At 35.3% G+C, this 20,438-nt stretch overlaps 1 protein-coding gene across 5 annotated transcripts; it reads right to left on the bottom strand.

The window, feature by feature from the left end:
• Nucleotides 1–5,881: 5,881 nt before the first annotated feature.
• On the bottom strand, nt 5,882–13,079 carry LOC117638772 (transcription factor TFIIIB component B'' homolog). Of its 5 annotated transcripts, none has more exons than XM_034373883.1 (15): nt 12,719–13,079; nt 12,217–12,444; nt 11,791–11,888; nt 11,330–11,697; nt 11,192–11,258; nt 10,942–11,111; nt 10,797–10,860; nt 10,389–10,717; nt 9,871–10,276; nt 9,694–9,794; nt 9,499–9,542; nt 7,935–8,139; nt 7,510–7,666; nt 7,110–7,201; nt 5,882–6,410 (listed from the first exon to the last, which is right to left on the bottom strand). In XM_034373883.1, the coding sequence occupies exons 3-15, from the start codon at nt 11,834–11,836 to the stop codon at nt 6,264–6,266; spliced, it is 2,196 nt and encodes a 731-aa protein (XP_034229774.1). In that variant the 5' UTR covers nt 11,837–11,888; nt 12,217–12,444; nt 12,719–13,079; the 3' UTR covers nt 5,882–6,263. The 5 variants fall into 5 exon arrangements, with proteins under 5 accessions (XP_034229774.1, XP_034229779.1, XP_034229776.1 ...); XM_034373888.1 differs by having other exon boundaries at nt 10,942–11,108; XM_034373885.1 differs by having other exon boundaries at nt 11,791–11,884.
• Between the last annotated feature and the right edge of the window lie 7,359 nt (nt 13,080–20,438).

Genomic DNA, 20,438 nt, shown 5'->3' with positions numbered 1-20,438 from the left:
AACCGCTAAGAAAAAACTTGCAAAGTGGGAAAAGTAAATTTCTTTTTGTTTTCACTTTTTAATATTCGATTCCTCTCCTTAGAAGGTTGTGTGCAATGGATAAAAGCAATGTCGAAGATACCAAAGAACTTGTCAAAAATGACTTTTAGGGTTTATTCTTAATTTCTTATTATGCATGCTTTATTAGCTGTCTAAATTCAATTATATTTCTCTTATTTATTTGTAAGCAAGAGAAGACAAATAAGTAATTTGGACAAACTCTTGCCAGATTGTGGCGGCAATTTCCACAATTTAATTTTTAGTTGAATAAGATCTTAAGTTTGACTTCTATGAATATAATTTTTCGAAAATTTGATTTATGTCAATAAAAATTTTCATAATTCAGGTTTAGTAAATGAATTTTTATTCTTCAACATAAGTCAATACATATATTTTATTTCGAGAATATTTTAGATATGTCACTTGTGTTGAAGAATATAAAGTCTCACATCAGAAACTTGATTAAATAAAATATAACATATAATGAATGGTTCCACTACTAATATCACCGAGGCCTTTTGTAATAAAACCCCACACTTACTGGGCTTTATAAGTGGTTAAGTTGAAAACAATATCGGTGTTGTTAGTAGCGGGCCGCTGACCCGTCCATTCCATTTAAAAAATTTATCATGTAGGCGGCATGCGACTTCTTTTCATGGATAATTTAGTCTTTTCCAATTAAAATTATAAAAATAAAATTTGCAAACAATAAAAACCTATTAAAAGAATCCTTCCCCCGAAAAACCTTCTTTTTGTTTCATTAAAAAAAAAAGGGGTTAATTTCAATTTAGTACTTTGAATTCTCACCCTTAAGGCATGTTTGCTCCTTCACTCTTAATTTTAACAATTATGTACCTTAATATTTTTAATTTATTGCATTTTGGTTATGCTGTGAACTTCACCGTCAAAATTTTCGTTAATTACCTACGTGGCAGACCTTCACGCCACGACCAACCACACCAAAATTGGTTATGCTAGGGTATGTATACAAGATTGGTTATGCTAAATTTTAGGTATCGTTCATTCACCCGTTTATCGTAGAGGTGGTGACGACCAATCACGTCAAAACCTAGCAACCATGAAATGATGCTTATTAGTTTGGTTAGTGCTAAAAGAAGGACTCCCTCACCAACCAATGCATTTTACTCTGTGTCAAATATGCATTTATATTATTAAGTACGTTTAAGTGATTCAACTCATTTATGGTACACCTTTTCGAGGTAGCACACTTGACGCTTGGTTTGGTATTGCATTCAAAAATCACATATCAAAGTACCTATTGCATTTTCATTCTCAAAATGCAATTTGCATACACTGAATATTGCAAACGCCACAAAATGAGTTGGTAATTAGATTCAAAAATCACATGTCATGGTACCTATTGTATTTCCGTTCCCAAAATGCAAAATGTTGTCAATAACATGGTAATTTGCTACATTAATTATAAAATGATAATTTGATTCAATATCAAATACCTATTGCATTTTCATTCTCAAAATGAAAAAAAGTTACCAATAACATGCCAATTTACGTACACTAATTGCAAAAACTGCCTAACCAATTGGTAATTGCATTAAAAAATCACATATCAAAATTTATTACGCTTTGCCACCTTAACAAATACTACTAAGAGCCAAGATGGAACCCACCATGGCTTGAGGAATTTTTGCTCTGCTTTCAGTCAAGCCACTGGACATGAAATTGGTTTTGGCATACACACAGATGGTATCTAAATGCAATTCGAATTCCATAGGAAAATATATGTGTACCTCAAGGAAATATGATTACAGAAATGCTTAAATTCTCTACTTTCTAGGGTAGATCTACCAATTGATATCCAACAGTAGATTGAACTCCAATTCGTTGCCCACCACCGGAGTTTGAACCAAGAAGCCCAACGCAATCGAAGAAGAGAGAGAAACAATGGAACAGAGAGCGAAATATACAGAGGAAAGTGTTTCACGTTTTCACATTTCAATTTTTGTTTGTTTATTTTTAAAATTAACCTACACAACCAGTAACTCCACATCCACTCTCGTCTCATCCAATGGCCCGTATCTTTTGGTTCATCGATACACCTAGAGTTTGGTAGAATTTTCGCTCCCTAGGAAGGATGATCCACTGTAGTCACTACAGTCAATCTGCAGCTTTATATATTCTTATGGCCAACAGTTGACGTATCAATCTTCGGCCATAAAATCTGTTCAAAATTTTAACAAGAAGCACCTTTAAGTTATGTTTTTGGACTCCTGCTAGTGGCGTGTCAGTTCTTTTTTCACTAAAAACCGGTATTCTTGTGTCTTTAGTTTATGTGACAAAAAATGTACAAAAAAATTCAGTTTTCCCCAACATCTCATTATATTTCGACTTAGTATAACAAATAACCATATACTCACACACAAGAAATACTTGAAGCCATTTTTTTGGGTAGGATGAAAACGAATTTCCTTTTCTTCTTTTGATTGCATACCCGGAATCAATTTTGGACGAACTTGTCTTTAAATAAGTGTCAAGTACTTTTTTTTTTTTCATCTCAATGCTGCTAAGAAAATATATATTTTATGAATTACACACAATATAAACATGCTACAAAATAAACAGGTATTGTATGAACACCATCCAAACAGCTATATTGTGAAACAAATACAAAATTTTGTTCTAAAATACACATCATCTAATTCAATTTTTATATTCCATTGACCTTCAAATCGTATAAATTATTTTTGTTCTTTTTCTATATTCCATTGACATACAATAGCTAAGTCGCTGTTGTCTGTGCCAGAATATTTCACAGGCTGAAGGTCGGCCATGGTTTCCAAATCATAGATCTGCTGTCCTTGTGGATGAAAGGGTCATCATTAAACACTCTTAGAATTAGAATAATGTTATTGATCATGTCCTTGTGGGATACCAGATGGATCCAAGATGACCTAGCTAATACGGCTAAAATTAAACACTGTCTGTTTAGATGGGCATAGTCAACCCTCTATTTTAATCACGAATTTTGAGCCTATGCATTTGGCATTAGTGCACTTATATACATTGAAAGGAATGTTAGGCTATTTTCAGGTGAGCAGGGCTATATTTAGCTTCGGGCTACATTTAGTCCTTTAATAACTGATTTTATAAGGAGTAGTGTTAGACTATATTTTAAGCGTCTCCAACAGCAAAGGGCTAAATTTATTAAAAGAGAAAAATATTTAGGGATATGATTTTTGACATCCATGTGTCGGCATTCAATTTTTACAACTATAATAATTGACAATATATTAGGGGTGGTTGCGGTTCGGTAACCGCGAATTTTTACTCAAACCGCAAACCGACCGACTATTTGCAGTTTGGTGATTTTTGAAACCGCAAACCGACCGCGTTTTGCGGTTTACCGCATTGCGGTAAACCGCAAAAATGCGGTCGGTTACCGTGAATTTGCGGTTTAAAACCGCAAATTCTCAAGCATTCACAAAAATATAAATTTACAACCTAAATAAATAAATACATAACCTCAATTTCTCAAGCATATATAAATTCACAATCGATTCCAATTCTCAAGCATTCACAACCTAAGAAAATTAAAGTTACAATTCCAAACATTCCAATTAAAGTTAAACTTCTCAAGCATTCCAATTCCAAATCCTTTAAAGTTACAAACCAAAAGCAAAATGAATTAAAGTTACAACCAAAAAGAAAAATCCAATTCAAAGTTAATTAAAGTTACAAACTAAAAGGAAAAATGCAATACACCAATGTTACAAACTCAAGTGTTGGTATATACTTTGCGGTTTGCGGTAACCGCAAATTTTGAAAATCAAATACCGCAACCGCAACTGCAAATGCGGTTCTTAATACCGCGATTGCGGTTCGGTTTACCGCGATTGCGGTTTTATTGCGGTAAAATATCGGTTGATTTTTGCGGTTTTTCGGTTTTTCAATTTAAAATGCCACCCCTACAATATATTGTCATGTTCAGCCCAGAGAATAATATCCTTCCCAAGTTATTTTTCAAAGCAACTACTAACTTTCATCAACACAAAATAAAGAAATCCATGAGGAAAAATCAAAATATTTCCTTTATTGAACTAAGAATTTATTTTCCTTTCTCAGGCAATTGAAATTTTGAACCCCTCGTCTCGTCCACCATTTCTCCATTACCAAACAACAAAATAAGTAAATAAATTTGGAAAGGGTTCATATATAAAGCAGAGCGTTCAGTTGTACCTTGCTTGGGGTTTCTTCTTCTTCTTCATGTCCTCTGAGCTTAAAAGAGGTTAGCTTCGCTTTGTTGCCAGTTAAACGCGTAGTTGTCTGAAATGGCCAAACCCTGGAAAGTAATCAGTGGAAGTCGTTTTCCTACAAAATAAAACTATGAAACGACGTTGTATGTTTCCTTTGGTGCACGAAACAAATAGCCATTGAGAAAGGCGTTGTATCGTATCGTATGCATACTCGTATTGAAACGAACGTCGTCTGGCTCCTTCTTTTTTTCTTAAAACGACTCTCATACAGTACCCGCCCATCGATGATAAATATGACGTTAATTTGTTACTAATTATTAGATAGATGGTTTTAAATACTTTATAAATAATTTATGAAAACAAATAAAAAGGATAATAAGTGGAAAATATAGTTTTAGAATATTTTAAACGTATAAACGCGCGATTATACTTTTAAAATATATTAATATTTAAAGAGTATAGACGTGCAACTATACTTTGTAAACATATATGAATATTTTAAAGGTGTTGCCCCGCAGCTATACTCTGTAAACATATATGAATATTTTAATAGTATAGCCGCGCGACTATACTCTTTAAATATATTTGAGTACAGCCATGTGGCTATACTCTCTAAACATATACAAATATTTTAAAAGTATAGTCGCGAGGCTATACTGCACAAAATGGTAATTAAGCAATATCTTTTCAAACCAAAAAACTAATTTAAGTCATATCTTAGCCTTTTTTAATTATTTTAATTAGTAATTATATTTTAATTATTATATCTTTAGTGAATAGTTAGTATTTAATTTTTTTTACTAATTTCATAAATTAATTAATAAATTGTAATTAATTATTTTGTGGACTTTGTTTTTTATTTTTTAATACAAAATTAGTTTGTTTAGTTTAATATTTGCAAATAAGTAATATCTTATCTTTATTTAATTATATTAATTATTAATTATATTAATTATTAATTATATTAATTATTAATTATGTTTTAATTTTTCTTTATTTAATGAATAATTAGTATTTAAGTATTTTAATTAATTTCATAAATTAATTGACAAATACTAATTAATTATATTTACTTATCCTAAATAATTTTGTGCCTTAAAATTATTTTTAATTTTTGAATATATTTTAAACATCGTTTCAATTATTAAAAAATAATTATAGTATTCTAAAAATAATTTTGAGCCTCCAAACCCTAAATTCAGGTCTCCAACCTTCCTTAAGGAGCAACGGAAGATATTGTGGCCAACTTCCTTGCACCAACTGCAGAATTGATGGCCGACTTTGGAGCGGTAATCAGTCCGCATCGGCAAAATTGCCCAAACATAAAACTCACCATTGTCACCTTATCGTTATTACTTATCCATCTCACAAAGTAATTAAAAAATTATGGAAATTAATATTCTATAATTTGTAAAGCATTGAGCTTGCACGCATCATTCACATGTCGTCTTGAAGTGCTCTCATACATGATTGGCAGGAAACATGGATGAACCAAGGAATGAAAAACACTCAATACTTTGGACCAAATTATAATGCTTGCAGGGCCAAATAATTTCCCCATGCATATCTTTACCCAAAAAAAAAAAAAAAAAAAGATATGAGAGCATTCATTATTAAATATATATTTATCTATTTTGCTATCGAAAACAATATTACAATCGCAGAGGCCTAAAAGCTGATAAGATCAAAATATCGTTCGCACCAGGCATGGTATAGTTTTGTGCCCAGATTTGAGGCTGAGGTATCGATTGTCCCGTCCCCTGCTTGCAGTTCATCTGCAACTGTGTTGGCTACTCAATATACTGTATGTGTTTTTATCTCCACATTCTCCATAGTCAAAATGAGAATGATTTCCATGTGTTAGTTTTCCTTGTGTAACACTCTCAATAACAAGATTTGAATCGCCTTCAATTTGTCAGTACGATATCTTCTCGTTGAAAGTCAGTCATGGCTGAAAAAAATATATTAGGGGAAAAAAAAACTCGTGACTTGTCATTCCGACCACGTAAATTCTTCGTCATCAATTTCATCAGACTTCAATGGATTCTCAACTTCAGCATCCACAGCTTCTTCTTGAACTTCAGCAACATCAGCTTCCTGATCTTCAGGTTCTTCCAACTCAGTTCTTTTCACTCCCTCCTGAAAGTAATAAGAAGCAGCATAAATTTTTTATTAATAAAAAAGCAACAAAAGAAAAGCTACTACAAGCAATAGAAAGAGATACAAAACATATATGATTAGAAGTTGTGTAAACAATAAGAGCACAAATTGCACCAATTATCAGTTAAGTGTCTTAACACAAGACTGCAACTGTATGATCCTTTAACTTTCGAAGAGCCCTTAAAAATTAAACTAAGTTTAGATTTTGTGAATCACTAGAGGAACACAAAAGGTTTAGAGCATGTATCCACTTTCTAAAATATTCATGGAGGATGTCCAAGGGCAAAAGAGACATGCCATGCAAATTACATAGTCAATTAGTCATCCAACGGTTGGTCCTCTGAAGAGATTAAAGCCATAAATAAATAAAAAATGGGATCATCTAAGATCAACCAACTTGAAGCTTTTGAAGATAATTTTTTTTTTTTTTTTCCTTTCATAAAGAGTACAACTCCTAAACCATCGACAATTCCAGTATGCAGATTCTTCTGTGTGATATACTACCTCCTACTGGAGAATAACAAGTACAAGCAATGAAGATTGTCTATAAAAATGAGTAACTATCTTCGTGGAGATCTAAATATAGACACACAGAAACATAATCTTTCCCAAAAAATACAGCAACAGAACATAAGCATCTCACAGAAGAGAGCCAGAGATAAGATAGAAAATGCATACATCAGTATCATGAGTTGGTTCTGCTTCCTCCTCCTTGTTTGCCTGAGCAACTTGTTGCAGCCTCTCAATATATGAAGTAAATTGGGAATGATCTGCACGAGAAAAAATTATTATATTGTACAACTGTATGAAGCTCCATGTGTGGTCTGGGGTGGCATATAAAACAACAATTGTATTGACTTTAAGCATAGATAAATGAACATCAAATTTATTTTATTTGGATTTTATTTATTAAAATTAAAATCAGGGAAAAAATTTCTACACAAAGTATATACAATTGTCCCTATACTTCATCAAATGGAATTCATATAAGAGTAAAACAGGTGGGCAATTAATGGTCTTGGGTAGGTTCTTAAGGGAAAGATTAAAACAGTAAATAAATAATAAATTAAGGACTGACCTGTGGAACAAGTCGAACGACTTAATACGGCTTCATTGATACGTAATGGATTTTGACGTTCTTCCTTCTTGAATTTCAACTTGATTTGATGGCGTGTTCGACCGGGAAAATAAAGTTCTTGAATCATGGTAAAATCTGATCCACACTGCTGAATAGCCTAAATCACATGTGAAGACAAATTTAATTTGACCTCTTATACAATTAGTTGCCACTTGTTTGGAAAAGAATAACAACAACAACCTTCTTAATCAGGAATGAAACAAAGTTTTTAAATCGCAATTAGAGTTCTAAGAAAATCAACTAGTGCTGTTCTGCAAACTGAGACTGATAACTCATCGGCTTTCACCATCAATCACATATATGGTATGTCAAAGTTATTTTCAATTGGAAGCCAGTTAATTGTAGTGAATTTATAGGAACATTACCCCATAGAACAGTTCTGTGTCTTGTTTAGACCATCTTATAGTGGGTGTTTTGTCCATGTACGACTGGTAATTGAGTAAAAAGGAACTCGCATTAACCCGATAGCTTGCTTGATTTTCTTCAGAGTTTCTGTCTTGTTCTGAAGGAAAGGTCTCCTCTTCATTCTCTTCATCGTGATAAGCTTCCTTGTGAGAATCATTGTTAGCACTGCAATGAAAGAATAACAAAAATAATAATAAGAAATGTGCATCAATGGACAACATATGACTCCAAGAATGATAGTAAAAACAACCTATTCAAAAACAAGCATGTCGGCCTTTCTGTGTGTACAACAACAATATCAGCAGTTCTTCAAAAATAACAGGGTTTGCTAAAAATTTAAGTTCTACATTTCATCAAATGTCACGTATCAAACATTTTTCAAACTAAACATTGCTAATGCTTACAAGGCCCCCACCCTCCTGTCCTGAAAAGACAACTCAATTATATTCGAGAAATACGTATGTCACATGGTTGTAACCTCAAGTGGGTTCAAGCAAAGTTACCAATCTGTGAAAGCATGCTGACTCAAACGGCCCAATTCACAATCATTCTATTCCATCCATATTAATACCTTCATAATATTTTCAAACAATACATCCTCATGTATGGCCATTTTATACAAGTGACACATACAATAATTTCATACGCATCTTACAACTACTTCATCACTAGCTTTTGACAATGGGTATCGAACGTTCAGAGCTCTTGTCACACAAAATACAGCAGATTTGTAAGACGAACAGCATGGTGGTTGGGATGTCATATGAGAAGCGCAATGCATTAGAGATCCCAACACACAAGTGTTGTGACACGCACCCTAAAGAAAGCGAGATGCCTACACATCAACCCACAACCATCCAACCTTGGCAATTTTTGTTCTAACGTTATTTGTAAATATTTCTGGTTACTGTTTCATTCAATTTACAGTAACTGACATACATATAAATTATTACTAATATTCAATTTGTAGTTATTTTAAAATTGCTTTAAATCCAGTGCACAGTCAAAGTATCAATACAATGCAAACTTAGAAATTACTATCAAAACAAACACAGGAAAATACGACATCAACAGTGCTAGTCCTGCAAAAGCGGGATCCTGGAAGTGGTGATCTAGATAAGATCTTAACCTTCAAGAAATGACTGCTTTCAGTCAAAAAAGAAAATTGAGAGATAAAAAGGAAAGAAGAAACAAATGCAGCTGACACTTTCAGCAAACTTATGAATCTAAAAAACATAAAAAGTCCAAACTATATTTATATATCTGTATGCTTCTATGCCTCATGTTTGCCATTCATTTAAACAAGTATAGTGCTACCATATAAAGGATCAGAAGAAAGATAAATGCACAAACATAACAAATTCAAATCAAACATCATCAAGATTACTAGGGACATTATGCTACTATATACACTAGCAAAAAAATTTCCAATTCAAATGTCAATTGTTGCATGAACCATAGTATACAACTTCAACAAGTATAATCAAATATAAAGATATGGTTTCTGTATAAGAATTCAAGTACCTTTCATCGGGGACTGGAGTTGTCATTTTTCTTGCCTCTTTAATCTACACGATATAGGGACAAAGCAAAAAAGCAATGTCAATGTTGGAAAAAAATAATAATAATAGATAGAGCTATAAAAAGGTTATTAAGTGAAACAGCATCATAGTTCCTCATCCAAAAATTTAACCAGAAAAACTAGAAAAATAGAAATACCGCTAACAGCTCCCTATGCTCTGCTAGACGAATGAGATTCTTTAGAGACAAACTTTGATGGTCAATTTCATCCTCTGGGATTTCAAGCAAAGACTTGTCCACTGCAAAGGGGAAGAAAATTAAAATGACATACAAATTTCGAGTCTCATAATGTTATATACCCAGAAATTCATTTACCATGTCTTTTGGTTCTACGAGTTGAATGGGAAAACCTTTTGGGAGGGTCTTTCGTTGATTTATCAGGTGCTTCCTTGGCTCTTTTACGGTTTTTTACCGGTTCTTCTTTTCCAGATTCAGTTTCCTTGGACTTTCTTGGTGCTCTTTTCCTCTGTGATGTCTTATGCTCCCTATATTCATTATCATTATTCTCGTCTTCATTAACATTTGATCCACTAGAAGGTTCAGCAGTGAAGCTGTCTTCATTAGCCTCATGCACTAGCTCTTCAACTTCTTGACGAGGTAACCGCTTCCTCAACTTCCTGGATGATGTCCCACCTTCAGCCTCCTCACTGGCTGCAAAAGATTTGTGCTTCTGAGAACGATTTGATGCAGTAGAACCTTTTCTATTTCTATTCTTATGACCCTGTGCAATCCAATAAACAAATACAAACCGGTGTTCCAACACAATTAAACACTGAATTATATTTTAAGCCCCAATACGACATGCATGGAAATTTTAAGTTGAAAAAAGTGACCTCTTTTCCAAGTGTCCCCCCAACATCTTCTGAACGCACAGCATCCCCAAAAATGGCGCCATCCAAGTGGGTAGTTTCTGCAACGTATTCTGTATTCACTAGGGGATCAGAGGTTGGATGTGGGGTACTAGAATCACCAAACCTTGGAGACGGGTGATCAAGAACATGTCCAGGTGGGAAGGCAGGAAGTGAGCTCTCATTCATGTCAGTTTCAGAAGGCACTAACACAGCTTGTGAAAGCATACACTCAACTTCAGCGGGAGGGATGTGCAAATGCTCCTTTCCTTTTTTCACTTTGAGCTTGGGTTGAAATTTTCCAACACGTTGTCCTAAATCAACCCAGACTCATTGAAATACGCAACAAACAATACAGTAGCAAAGGAAAAAGTCAAGTGATGGTGCGCATACCAGACAAAATGGTAGCATCAGACACAACATCTAGAACTTCAAATTCTGAGAAAGCCCCATCTACCTGACATTGATCATAAACTGCCCAATTAATCAAAATTAATAATTGAAAAAGAATCATTTCTGTGACAGTACAAATCTTCACCTTTGTTTCTAACTGCACTTCATCCGGTTTGTTAGAAACAGAAACTTCTATGCAGGACACGGGATCTTGGGTTGTGCAACAATCAGAAAAAGTTTGAGCTTCTGCAACATCACAAACCATGAACGCTGAAGACTCAGCAGAAACATGGGACTTACTGGCAGCACTCTCTGCTGAAAGAATAAGTGTCAACAGACAGTACTAGTCAATGTTTCTACTGTTTTTATAAAAATTTGTATTTTGCATTAGTCACCTGTACCCCTGGTAGTTTGACCTAGAAAACCATCAAGACATTCCAACCCAGAGAATATGTCTGCATTCTGGAAAAATCAGAAGTTATCAACATGAAATGGAAAACTAAGAAACCAGGAAATAGGTATTTGTTTCTTACCTCCCCTGCTGCTGTTCCAACAGAAGCTGCAACCTCCGGTTGAGGAGCAGCTGTTGCAGCTGACTCGCAAGGTTTCGTGTCCTTGTTGCCATCAGACGATGCAACATTTGTACATAAATTCTCATTGTTTTTTGCTGGCTCTATGTTCCCAAGAATCTCTGATGTGGCCAAGGATGAACCTACAGGATCTGTTACTTTAACATCTCCAACATCAATGGATTTAACAGATAGAACAGTATCTGAGACAGTGGGAGATAATGTGGCAGGTTTTTCCGTCCTGTCATTAGGGAGAGCAGAAGTAGCTGCTGTAGATGCTACCTTGCTTAGCCGGGGCTTTGCCTTGGGTCGAAATCGGCCGCCAGGACGAGCTGCAAACGAAAATAGAAATCCGTTATCCATCTCTTGAGCCAAATAAAAATAGAAAATATGAAAAGTTCTTCAAGTTCTAAGTGCAGACTTACCAGGGGCATTAGAAGGGTCAAGGAAAATATCATCCAAATCCTCCATGTTGAGTTTAACTTCAACAACCGTTTCTACATATATTGGGCAGAAGCCCTGTCTTCAAATAAGGCAAACAGGAAAACAAACAAAAATCACATTTGAGTTCCAAGGATACAAAGCACTCTGTTTGCAGTCCAAAGTCACATTAAAATTGCCCTACTAAGTGAATTATATCAGAATTTGTTTTCTTTTTGGGGTTTCCGAATTTGACTGAAACTCTCTAAAACAACGTTCAAATGATTCTCCTAGACAAGATTATTAGCACCTTCAACTGAGCAAATACAACCTGAGTATTTAACCATGAACCCATATATAAATCTTCCATCCAATAATATATTTACAATCATGTACTTTGAAGAGAAACTGATAAGTTGAAAAAGAGTTACCTCTGCTAAGTGTTCGGCATCACCATTACTAGGGTTTCAGAGAGAAACAGGGAGAGAGGTGGGAGGACGAGCCAACCGCTAAACGTATTCTTAGAATTTAAATGTAAAATAATTGCAAATAACGCGTGATAGACGGGATGGTGGTGGTCGTGCGTTTCTTAGGATAAGGAGGAGCTCGCTCGGGTTCGAAACTCGCATTTGGCACGATTCGTCAAATTTGGGTAGGCCCTATACTTAGTAATTAAGAAAAGATGGCATGGGCATTTTAGTAGTTTCATCACTCAAATTTAATTCAAAGTAAAAAAAACCTTTAAAAAAAATTAAAACCCACTCATCCCTTTTTTTTTTTTTTTTTCAGAGAAAATAATATCTTTAAAAAATATTGAATCCAGAAAACAAACTAGCAAAAAGAAAAGGAAAAAAAATCCGAAATTAGAAATGGAAAAATGATAGCAAGCCAACGTTGAGGGGAGAGAGAGGAACAAAGAAATTCCAAGCGTACCTATGAAGCTGTATAGCGTCGTGTTCTTCAGTGGCTCTCGAAGCAGTGTATGCAAAACCGGATCCGAACCCCACCTGACCAGTTCACCCGCTTCGGCGTTGGCACATCAACGTCGTCGACCCCTTCGCTTCTCTTTCCACCGGAGCCTGCTCTCTACGGTTACCGTAGAGAGAGAGAAGGAAGAGAAATTTGAGCACCGTCGATGGCTGAAGAAGCGCTCCTTTCTTTTCACAGTGGGTTTTGAGGGTTGGGGAGGGGAATTCCGTTGGGTTTAGGGTTTTTCCGGGGAATGGGGGTTGGATTGGAGAGAAACTCGCAGGAATAGCAATTTTTGCTATTTTCGGCCAATTACGCAATGACATATCGGATAATTTTTTCACATATCATTATGTTATTGGCCAGAATAGCAAAATAGTGTTATTCCCATTTCATATAAATTTTTTCCCAAAGGAGTTGATCGGTTGGGGCAATGGGATTGTGGGCTGGGTTTTAAATTTTATTTTAACTTGAGTTAAATAAAGTTTCTATCGCCCTACTTGAATCAAATATGAAACTTCATACACGAGATTATTTGTTTATATTGTAAATTAAAAGGAATTATTATAAATTCAAACAAATTAAAAAGAATTATTATAAATTTTAGAGCAATGGCGGGAAAGTGAGATTTATCAAAATTTGTCAACATAACCAAATTATTTCAATCAGCTCTAAAGATTGTTTTCTTTTTTTAAAGGTCAGCAAGTCTGTTTCTTTTCCTGCTGCATATGCACTTCCTTTTCCTCGGTTTAGGGTTTTACAAGAATCGTTTTATGGTAAGTGTGTCATATATAGACTATAGATGTAGACTTTTATATTAGCCACCCGATGCATCTGAAATAGTATCTTTACTTAAGTTTAATAAAATGATCTTGTGGCTAATATAAAGATTCGCATAAGGGGCCCATATATATGACAGCCTCACTATAGAATTTCTCGATGTCACTGAGGGTGAATGTTGGGTTGGTTGGGCCTGTTATGGATTTGTTTCTAAAAATTGGGAGCTAAAAATTGGACAACAATGAAGGGCTGGAGGTTGGGCTAGAGCTAGGGCCTGGGCTGGGCTTCTATATCTATGTCAGTAAAATTATAAACTTTGAAAATGACAGTATTAAAATCAGGCTCTTCAATAAAATAGTTTAAATGAGCTTAATAAAATCAACATCTTAATTATTCAGTAGAACCCTCATAAAACCTAGCATATCTTTTCTATAGGTACATTTGCAGGGTTATTTATTATGCCACATGTTTATGTATCCAATTGAACGTTTGTTTTCATCAAGGATTGTTGTCATGTGGTAGGTAGAGCCTCATTGATCTTGTAAGTACATACATATTGCATATTAAAACCAACCAGCTCTTAGTCTAGTTGTACTTATTTTTTCAACATTGAAAGAGATCTTTAATTCGAATTCTCTTTCTTCGTAGATAAAGTAAGAACCTACCCAACAACCTTTTTAGGGCTTGTTTAGTATCCTACTTGGATCTAACTTTATAAACTCAAAAACACATTTTAAGTCCGAAACTTAAAAAACCAGTTTAGTATGCTCATTTTTAAAAACCTAAACCTAAAACAAACTCAAAAATACCCCCATTATTGAAAACAAAAAAGTTTAGGGTATGTTTGGTATCCTACTTGGATCTAATTTTATAAACTCAAAAACACATTTTAAGTCCGAAACTTATAAAACCCGTTTAGTATGCTCATTTTTAAAAACCTAGACCTAAAACAAACTCAAAAATACCCCCATTATTGAAAACAAAAAAGTGAGGTTTTATACTCTCTCTCTCTCTCTCTCTCTCTCTCTCTCTCTCTCTCTCTCTCTCTCCGATTGGTGGTTCCAGGTCGACGTCGTCGTTCGCAGCTCCATAAAGGCCGTCGTTTGCAGCTCCGTGAAGGCCATCAAGGTCTCCTTCATCCACTACCCAACCCAAAATTCATCAATCTTTTTTCATGTTTTGGGTTTCTAGGGTTTATATTGAAAGCTTATGGATTTACTTTTTCTTTTGTTAATTTTAATTTGAGAATCTAGGGTTTCTGATTTTAATTTCAATTTTTTTCAGATTTTAAAGTCACTATTTGAAAACTCATTTTTTTAAACGAATTATAATTTTTGAGTTTATTTTTTTTAGTAAGATACCAAATAGAGCCTCAGTTTGCAAAGCAAGTCGGCTGTAATTCTGTCTTTGATAGTCAGGTTTAACGGACACCATTATGCATTGCAGGTACAGCAGAGACTCCATTTATTCGCTACCATTTTCAGACACCAACACCCACAAATGCATACAATTTAAGAAGGCCTTCAAAGAAAGGAGAAAAAAAAAAAAAACCATGCACAAAGAGCTTGTATGCAAATCACAACACACAGATCTTTATGACCTTCAACAACTTTGCTGGGTTTGGTGGCCACTGACAAACCTTTGAGCAATAAAAATATCTTGGCAGAACTGAGGCTAAAAATGGAAATTCACTTATGTTCTGCTCTGCCCAAGAAACCCTGAAGGAAAATGAAAATTCCCAAGGACATTGTCCAAGCAGTGGAGTTAATTTCAATCATGTGCTCACTGAATGACTTAATTTGGTATGCCCGGCAAATCATGGACAGCGCAGAGTGGCTTTGTTGTGGGTGCAAATTAAATTAAATTACAATACAAACAAATGAACCCCTGCGCTTTCAGTCCCTTTCAGATTTTGTGCCCACAGCCCACCAAACCCTACCCTTTTCTTTTTCTTTTTTGGGTGTGATTTACTCCCTGAACTTGTATGCTATTTTTAATTTGCACTATAAACTTTTTTTGTTTTTGGAAAATTAAGTATATAAACTAATTTTTACTGCCAATTCCTCCCTACCGTCTAAATCTCAACATTTCATTCAATTTGACGTTAAATATGAAGGCAAATTGGTCATTTTATATGTTAAAATTAGGGATGGGCACGGTACGGTATTGAACTCATACCGCTACCAATACCGAAAATTAAAACTTGTATGGTACGGTATGAAATTATCGTTTGTCAAAGTTGGTACCGTACCATACCGTGCCAAATTGGTATCGGTACAGTATCGGTACCATTTTGATACCAAAATGACACAACTCAAAAATGAACCAATTCAATATTCAACAGATTCATTCACCAAAATAAGTGATGCCAAAGTTACAAATTCAAAGATTCAACATATTCAATATCCAAATCCTAGTCAACCAAATCATTATCCATCAACAAATTCCTCATACCATGAAAAATGAAGAGCCATGTATATTTGTCATCAAGTGGAAAGTCTCTAACACAATCATGATTTTGATTATAGCTATAGAAAGACAACAATTGTACAGACGTTCAGAAGGAGTATAGCTTGAGCTTTTGATTAGCAAGTGATGTTTCTTTTTGGTAAGAGTTAGCTAATTCTTTATCTGATCTAGTTATAAGTTTAAACATCTTACCAGAGGAGATTGTTATAAATGACACCAAAACACTTAGACCCCAACCCAAGCAAAACAAGGATATCAAGCTGTTGAAACATGTAAAGCTCATTCTTAAGGTATTCGATATAGTACGGTATTGACAGGTACCAAATACCTGGTATTACTACCATACTATACTCTCTTGGTACGATACGATACAGTACCGAATATCTCCTCATCCCAAATGAAACAGTATGAAATCGGTATGGTTAGTGTATGATTTTGGTATTTCGGCTTTAGATGCCCACCCATAATTAAAATAATTAAATACTATAAAATAAATCATATAAGATCTAAAATAAATAATCAATCATTTTAATAAATAGTGGGGCCCACCCACTTCACCTCTGCCTTCCCTTTGTTGCAATTAAAAAAATAGAGGGGAGGGGGAGCTTGAATGGGAGAGAGAGGAAAAGAGAGAGAAAAGGGAGGCTAAGGAGAGGAAGTTATGTTGGGGGTGGGGATGGGTGTAACACCCCGGGATCAACTCCGCCGTAGCACGATATTGTCCGCTTTGGGCCCCCTCTCTGCCCGCACGGTTTTGTTTCTGGAAGCTCACGAGCAACTTCCCAGTGGGTCACCCATCCTGGAATTGCTCTAGCCCCAACTCGCTTAACTTCGGAGTTCCTACGACTCCGAAGCCAGTGAGCTCCCAAAAGGCCTCGTGCTAGATGGATGCGGGTGTGCACAAATAAGGCACATCACCCCCTCTCCGTTGGTTGATGTGGGATCTTACAATCCACCCCCTTAAGGGCCCGACGTCCCCGTCGGCACACTCGCACCACACGGCAGAGTGGCTCTGATACCAAATTGTCACACCTCGGGATCAACTCCGCCGCAGCACAATATTGTCCGCTTTGGGCCCCCTCTCTGCCCGTACGGTTTGTTTCTAGAAGCTCACGAGCAACTTCCCAGTGGGTCACCCATCCTGGGATTGCTCTAGACCCTAACTCGCTTAACTTCGGAGTTCCTACGACTCTGAAGCCAGTGAGCTCCCAAAAGGCCTCGTGCTAGATGGATGCAGGTGTGCACATATAAGGCACATCACCCCCTCTATGTTGGTTGATGTGAGATCTTATAGTGGGGATGGGTCTGGGGTGAAAAGAAAATGGAAGGAGAGAGGGTCTGTTGCTGGTGGAGGTTGGTTATGGGAGAAGAAAACAAGGGGTCCGAGCCACAACCCAAGCCCTACTCCCACTCCCAAACCCGGGCACATGGGGGAATTTGTCTTCAAATTTGTTATGAAAATCTACGGATGGCAATGGGTTGAATCGAGAATGGTATGACATTCTCATGCCCATGCTCGTTAAGCTTTTTCTCTCATCTCCACCTTCGTCCCTGCAATATTCATATCGAGGATTCCCCATCCCCACCTTCGTTGGGGAATGGATTCCCCGACCCCCCCCCCCCCAAAATTATGGAAGAAAAAATCAATATAAAACTACTTTTTTGAAGAAAAAAATAGGATTATGGCAATATAATGAATATATAATATAGAGTCCCGATCTCTTGGACCACATGAGTCCAAGAGATTGTGGTTACCTACCGTTGAATATTAATCCAATTGTTCAAAAAAGTTTCTTAAAAGGAGTGCAATAGTAAGTAAACCGTTAAATTTACATTCAATGGTGAGTGACCACAAATCTCTTGGACCCCTGTAGTCTAAGAGATCAGGACTACATATAATATATATGAATAAGACAATGTAAGAATGTTTATATATTGACTAATTTTTAACTAAATATATAACTAGAGTGACTTAAGATTCGTATATATAATATAATAATATAAAATATAAAATTTAGTCGGCACAATCACTTTAATATCATATATATATATATATATATATATATATATCTCCCATAACACTATACCCAAAAAATTTCCCTTATCGGTCTCTATATCCATTTTTAGGGTCAAATCCCTGTGAAGACCCTTACCCGCAGAGAAAATTGCCATTAGAAAATCCAGTCATTTGCACTTTGTGATGTGTTTGGTGTATTCGTTGAAATGCTTCATTTTGGATCTGGGTAGTGGAATTCGACTCAACTGAACTTGGGTTTCATATTTTTAGAAGAATCAAAGAGGTTCTCAGTGTTAGATTCACAAATTTTGATTTGCACAATAACAAAACATAGGGATTATAAGCAATTGGGATATTTTGAATTCATTTTTCATGCTTCTAGTTTGATAAAGTGAAAACCTTTCATCTCAAATAAACTCAATTGTAAGCAAGTTTCCTCATTTCAATTGATTTTCGTATAGCCGGGGGGTTGTGGGGATTGTTCTGCGGGTGGAGGGTGGCTTGCGATGGGTGGTGGTCATGGGAAATGGGAGGAGAAGAAAATACGATAGGGGGTTTCTGGGTCTGTGCTCTGTGGATCTCCAGGATTTTATTTTTTTGTTATCTTTTTCTTCAAATTTTTCCAAAAAAATATGTTGAGATTTAAACGGTAGAAAGGAATTGGCAATATAAATTAGTTTATGTACTTAATTTTCCCAAAAAAAAAAAAATGATGCAAATGAAAAGTAACATACAAATTCAAGGAGTAAATTGACAATGAACCCTTTTTTTCTTCATCACAGTGAAGGCACTGAGGCCACTAAGTCAAGTTGCAGTTGAGAAGTCTTTGAAAGGCTATCAAAAGCACATAAATACATTGCACCAAACCGGGAAACACATTTAATTTTTGTTTTGACCATCATGGGATTTTTGTGAGACTAATGTTTCACAAAATGATGGCTATTTCTTTGTTAGAAAACTAAAGCCACTCCGTCTTTTGCTTAATGGATAACAACATTTAGGCTTTTCCTTAAAGAGATTTTTTGTGTATGAAAAACGTGTATGCAAGATTAGTGGTGTGGCGGCCAAAGCTTTTGACACAGAAGAACAAAAAACTAAAGGGTCTAGTTAGAATAACTAAATCCATACTAGCTAGTCAACGGGGGTTGTAGCTCAGTGAAAAAGAACCTTGATTTGCAGATCATTGATTTCAAGTCGAACTCTCATGACACATAGGTAGTATTTAATGTGTGTAAGAAATCCTCATCCCCTTGTCGTTCAGAGTATCGTTTGTATTTTTTTTTTTTAAAAAAAAATACCTATACAAGCTAGATCAAAAAGAATTATAAATTGCATGATTTTGGCACTCCAACATCACTACTTAAATAACCACATGCACTTTTCATATGTGAAAGAGCATAGGACTGTGGGAAGGGATATTTGAAGTGCTAAAGTCATCTCTCAAGGAGAAGTTGTATATTATTTATAGCAAATTACTTCTTCTTTTCTTTTGACAATACGATATTGTAAACTACTCTAATATATGTATACGAAAGGGGATCGAATTCAGATGTAAAGGGACACGCAAACTACCTTGGTTAACTAACCTAACCACGTCTGCTAGCAAATTACATCTTTAAGTCTCTCAACTATAGGGTCATTCATTGTGGTACCTAACTATCAGCTGAGAAAAAAGAATTTGTTCAATTATTCCAAAAAAGAAAAAAAAATCTAATTAAAGAAGAAAAAAAACCTAGAGTGAGTTCATTTTTCTTCTTTTTCTTTTCTTTTTCTTGTTTGCTTCCTTCCCTTTTATAAAAGCACTAGACAACTTGCAGTTGAAGTTCAGTTAGAGCATGGTGGCTATGACTTACATACAGTTCGCTATCTTTGCAAAATCTTGAGAAAAGGAACCCAACTGTTCAAAAATATTCAAGACAAAACCACCCTTCTTGGTGCTTCATTCTCCCGTAAAATTCCAGGGGTAGTTTGGACATTTCCAATTTCCAATTATTAAATTCTAAACCCTTTTTTTCCCTCGATGCAGATCCTAGATGTTGGGGCCCAAGCTCCAAAAGTAAAATCAATATGCCAACAGGAAGCATCTTCAAGGGAAGAAGTAAAAGAGTAGGCAAACTTCATTTGCCTTGTTATATCAGTATTTTCATAAGAAAGAGGTAAATGAGTAGGTAAAAGATACACAACAAGGCAATATTGTCTACTTCAAAATGAAGAGGCATATTGGACCTCACTTGCTTTTTATAATAAAATACCATCTCCTCTCTTTTACCTACTTTTTATAAAATATAATAATAAATGTATATAATAAATAATAAATAATATAATAATATTTTGTAGACTTGCATTGTCTAGTCTCTTAAAGTGGCGAACTTTTTTCATTAGGCAAATGGGTAGGCAACATGCCACCTAAGTTGTTAT

The sequence above is a fragment of the Prunus dulcis genome, chromosome 8 (assembly GCF_902201215.1).
Source record: "Prunus dulcis chromosome 8, ALMONDv2, whole genome shotgun sequence".
Taxonomy (NCBI): domain Eukaryota; kingdom Viridiplantae; phylum Streptophyta; class Magnoliopsida; order Rosales; family Rosaceae; genus Prunus; species Prunus dulcis.
The sequence above is the reverse complement of the archived record's forward strand: the minus strand, read 5'-3'. Positions and strand labels throughout refer to the sequence as shown.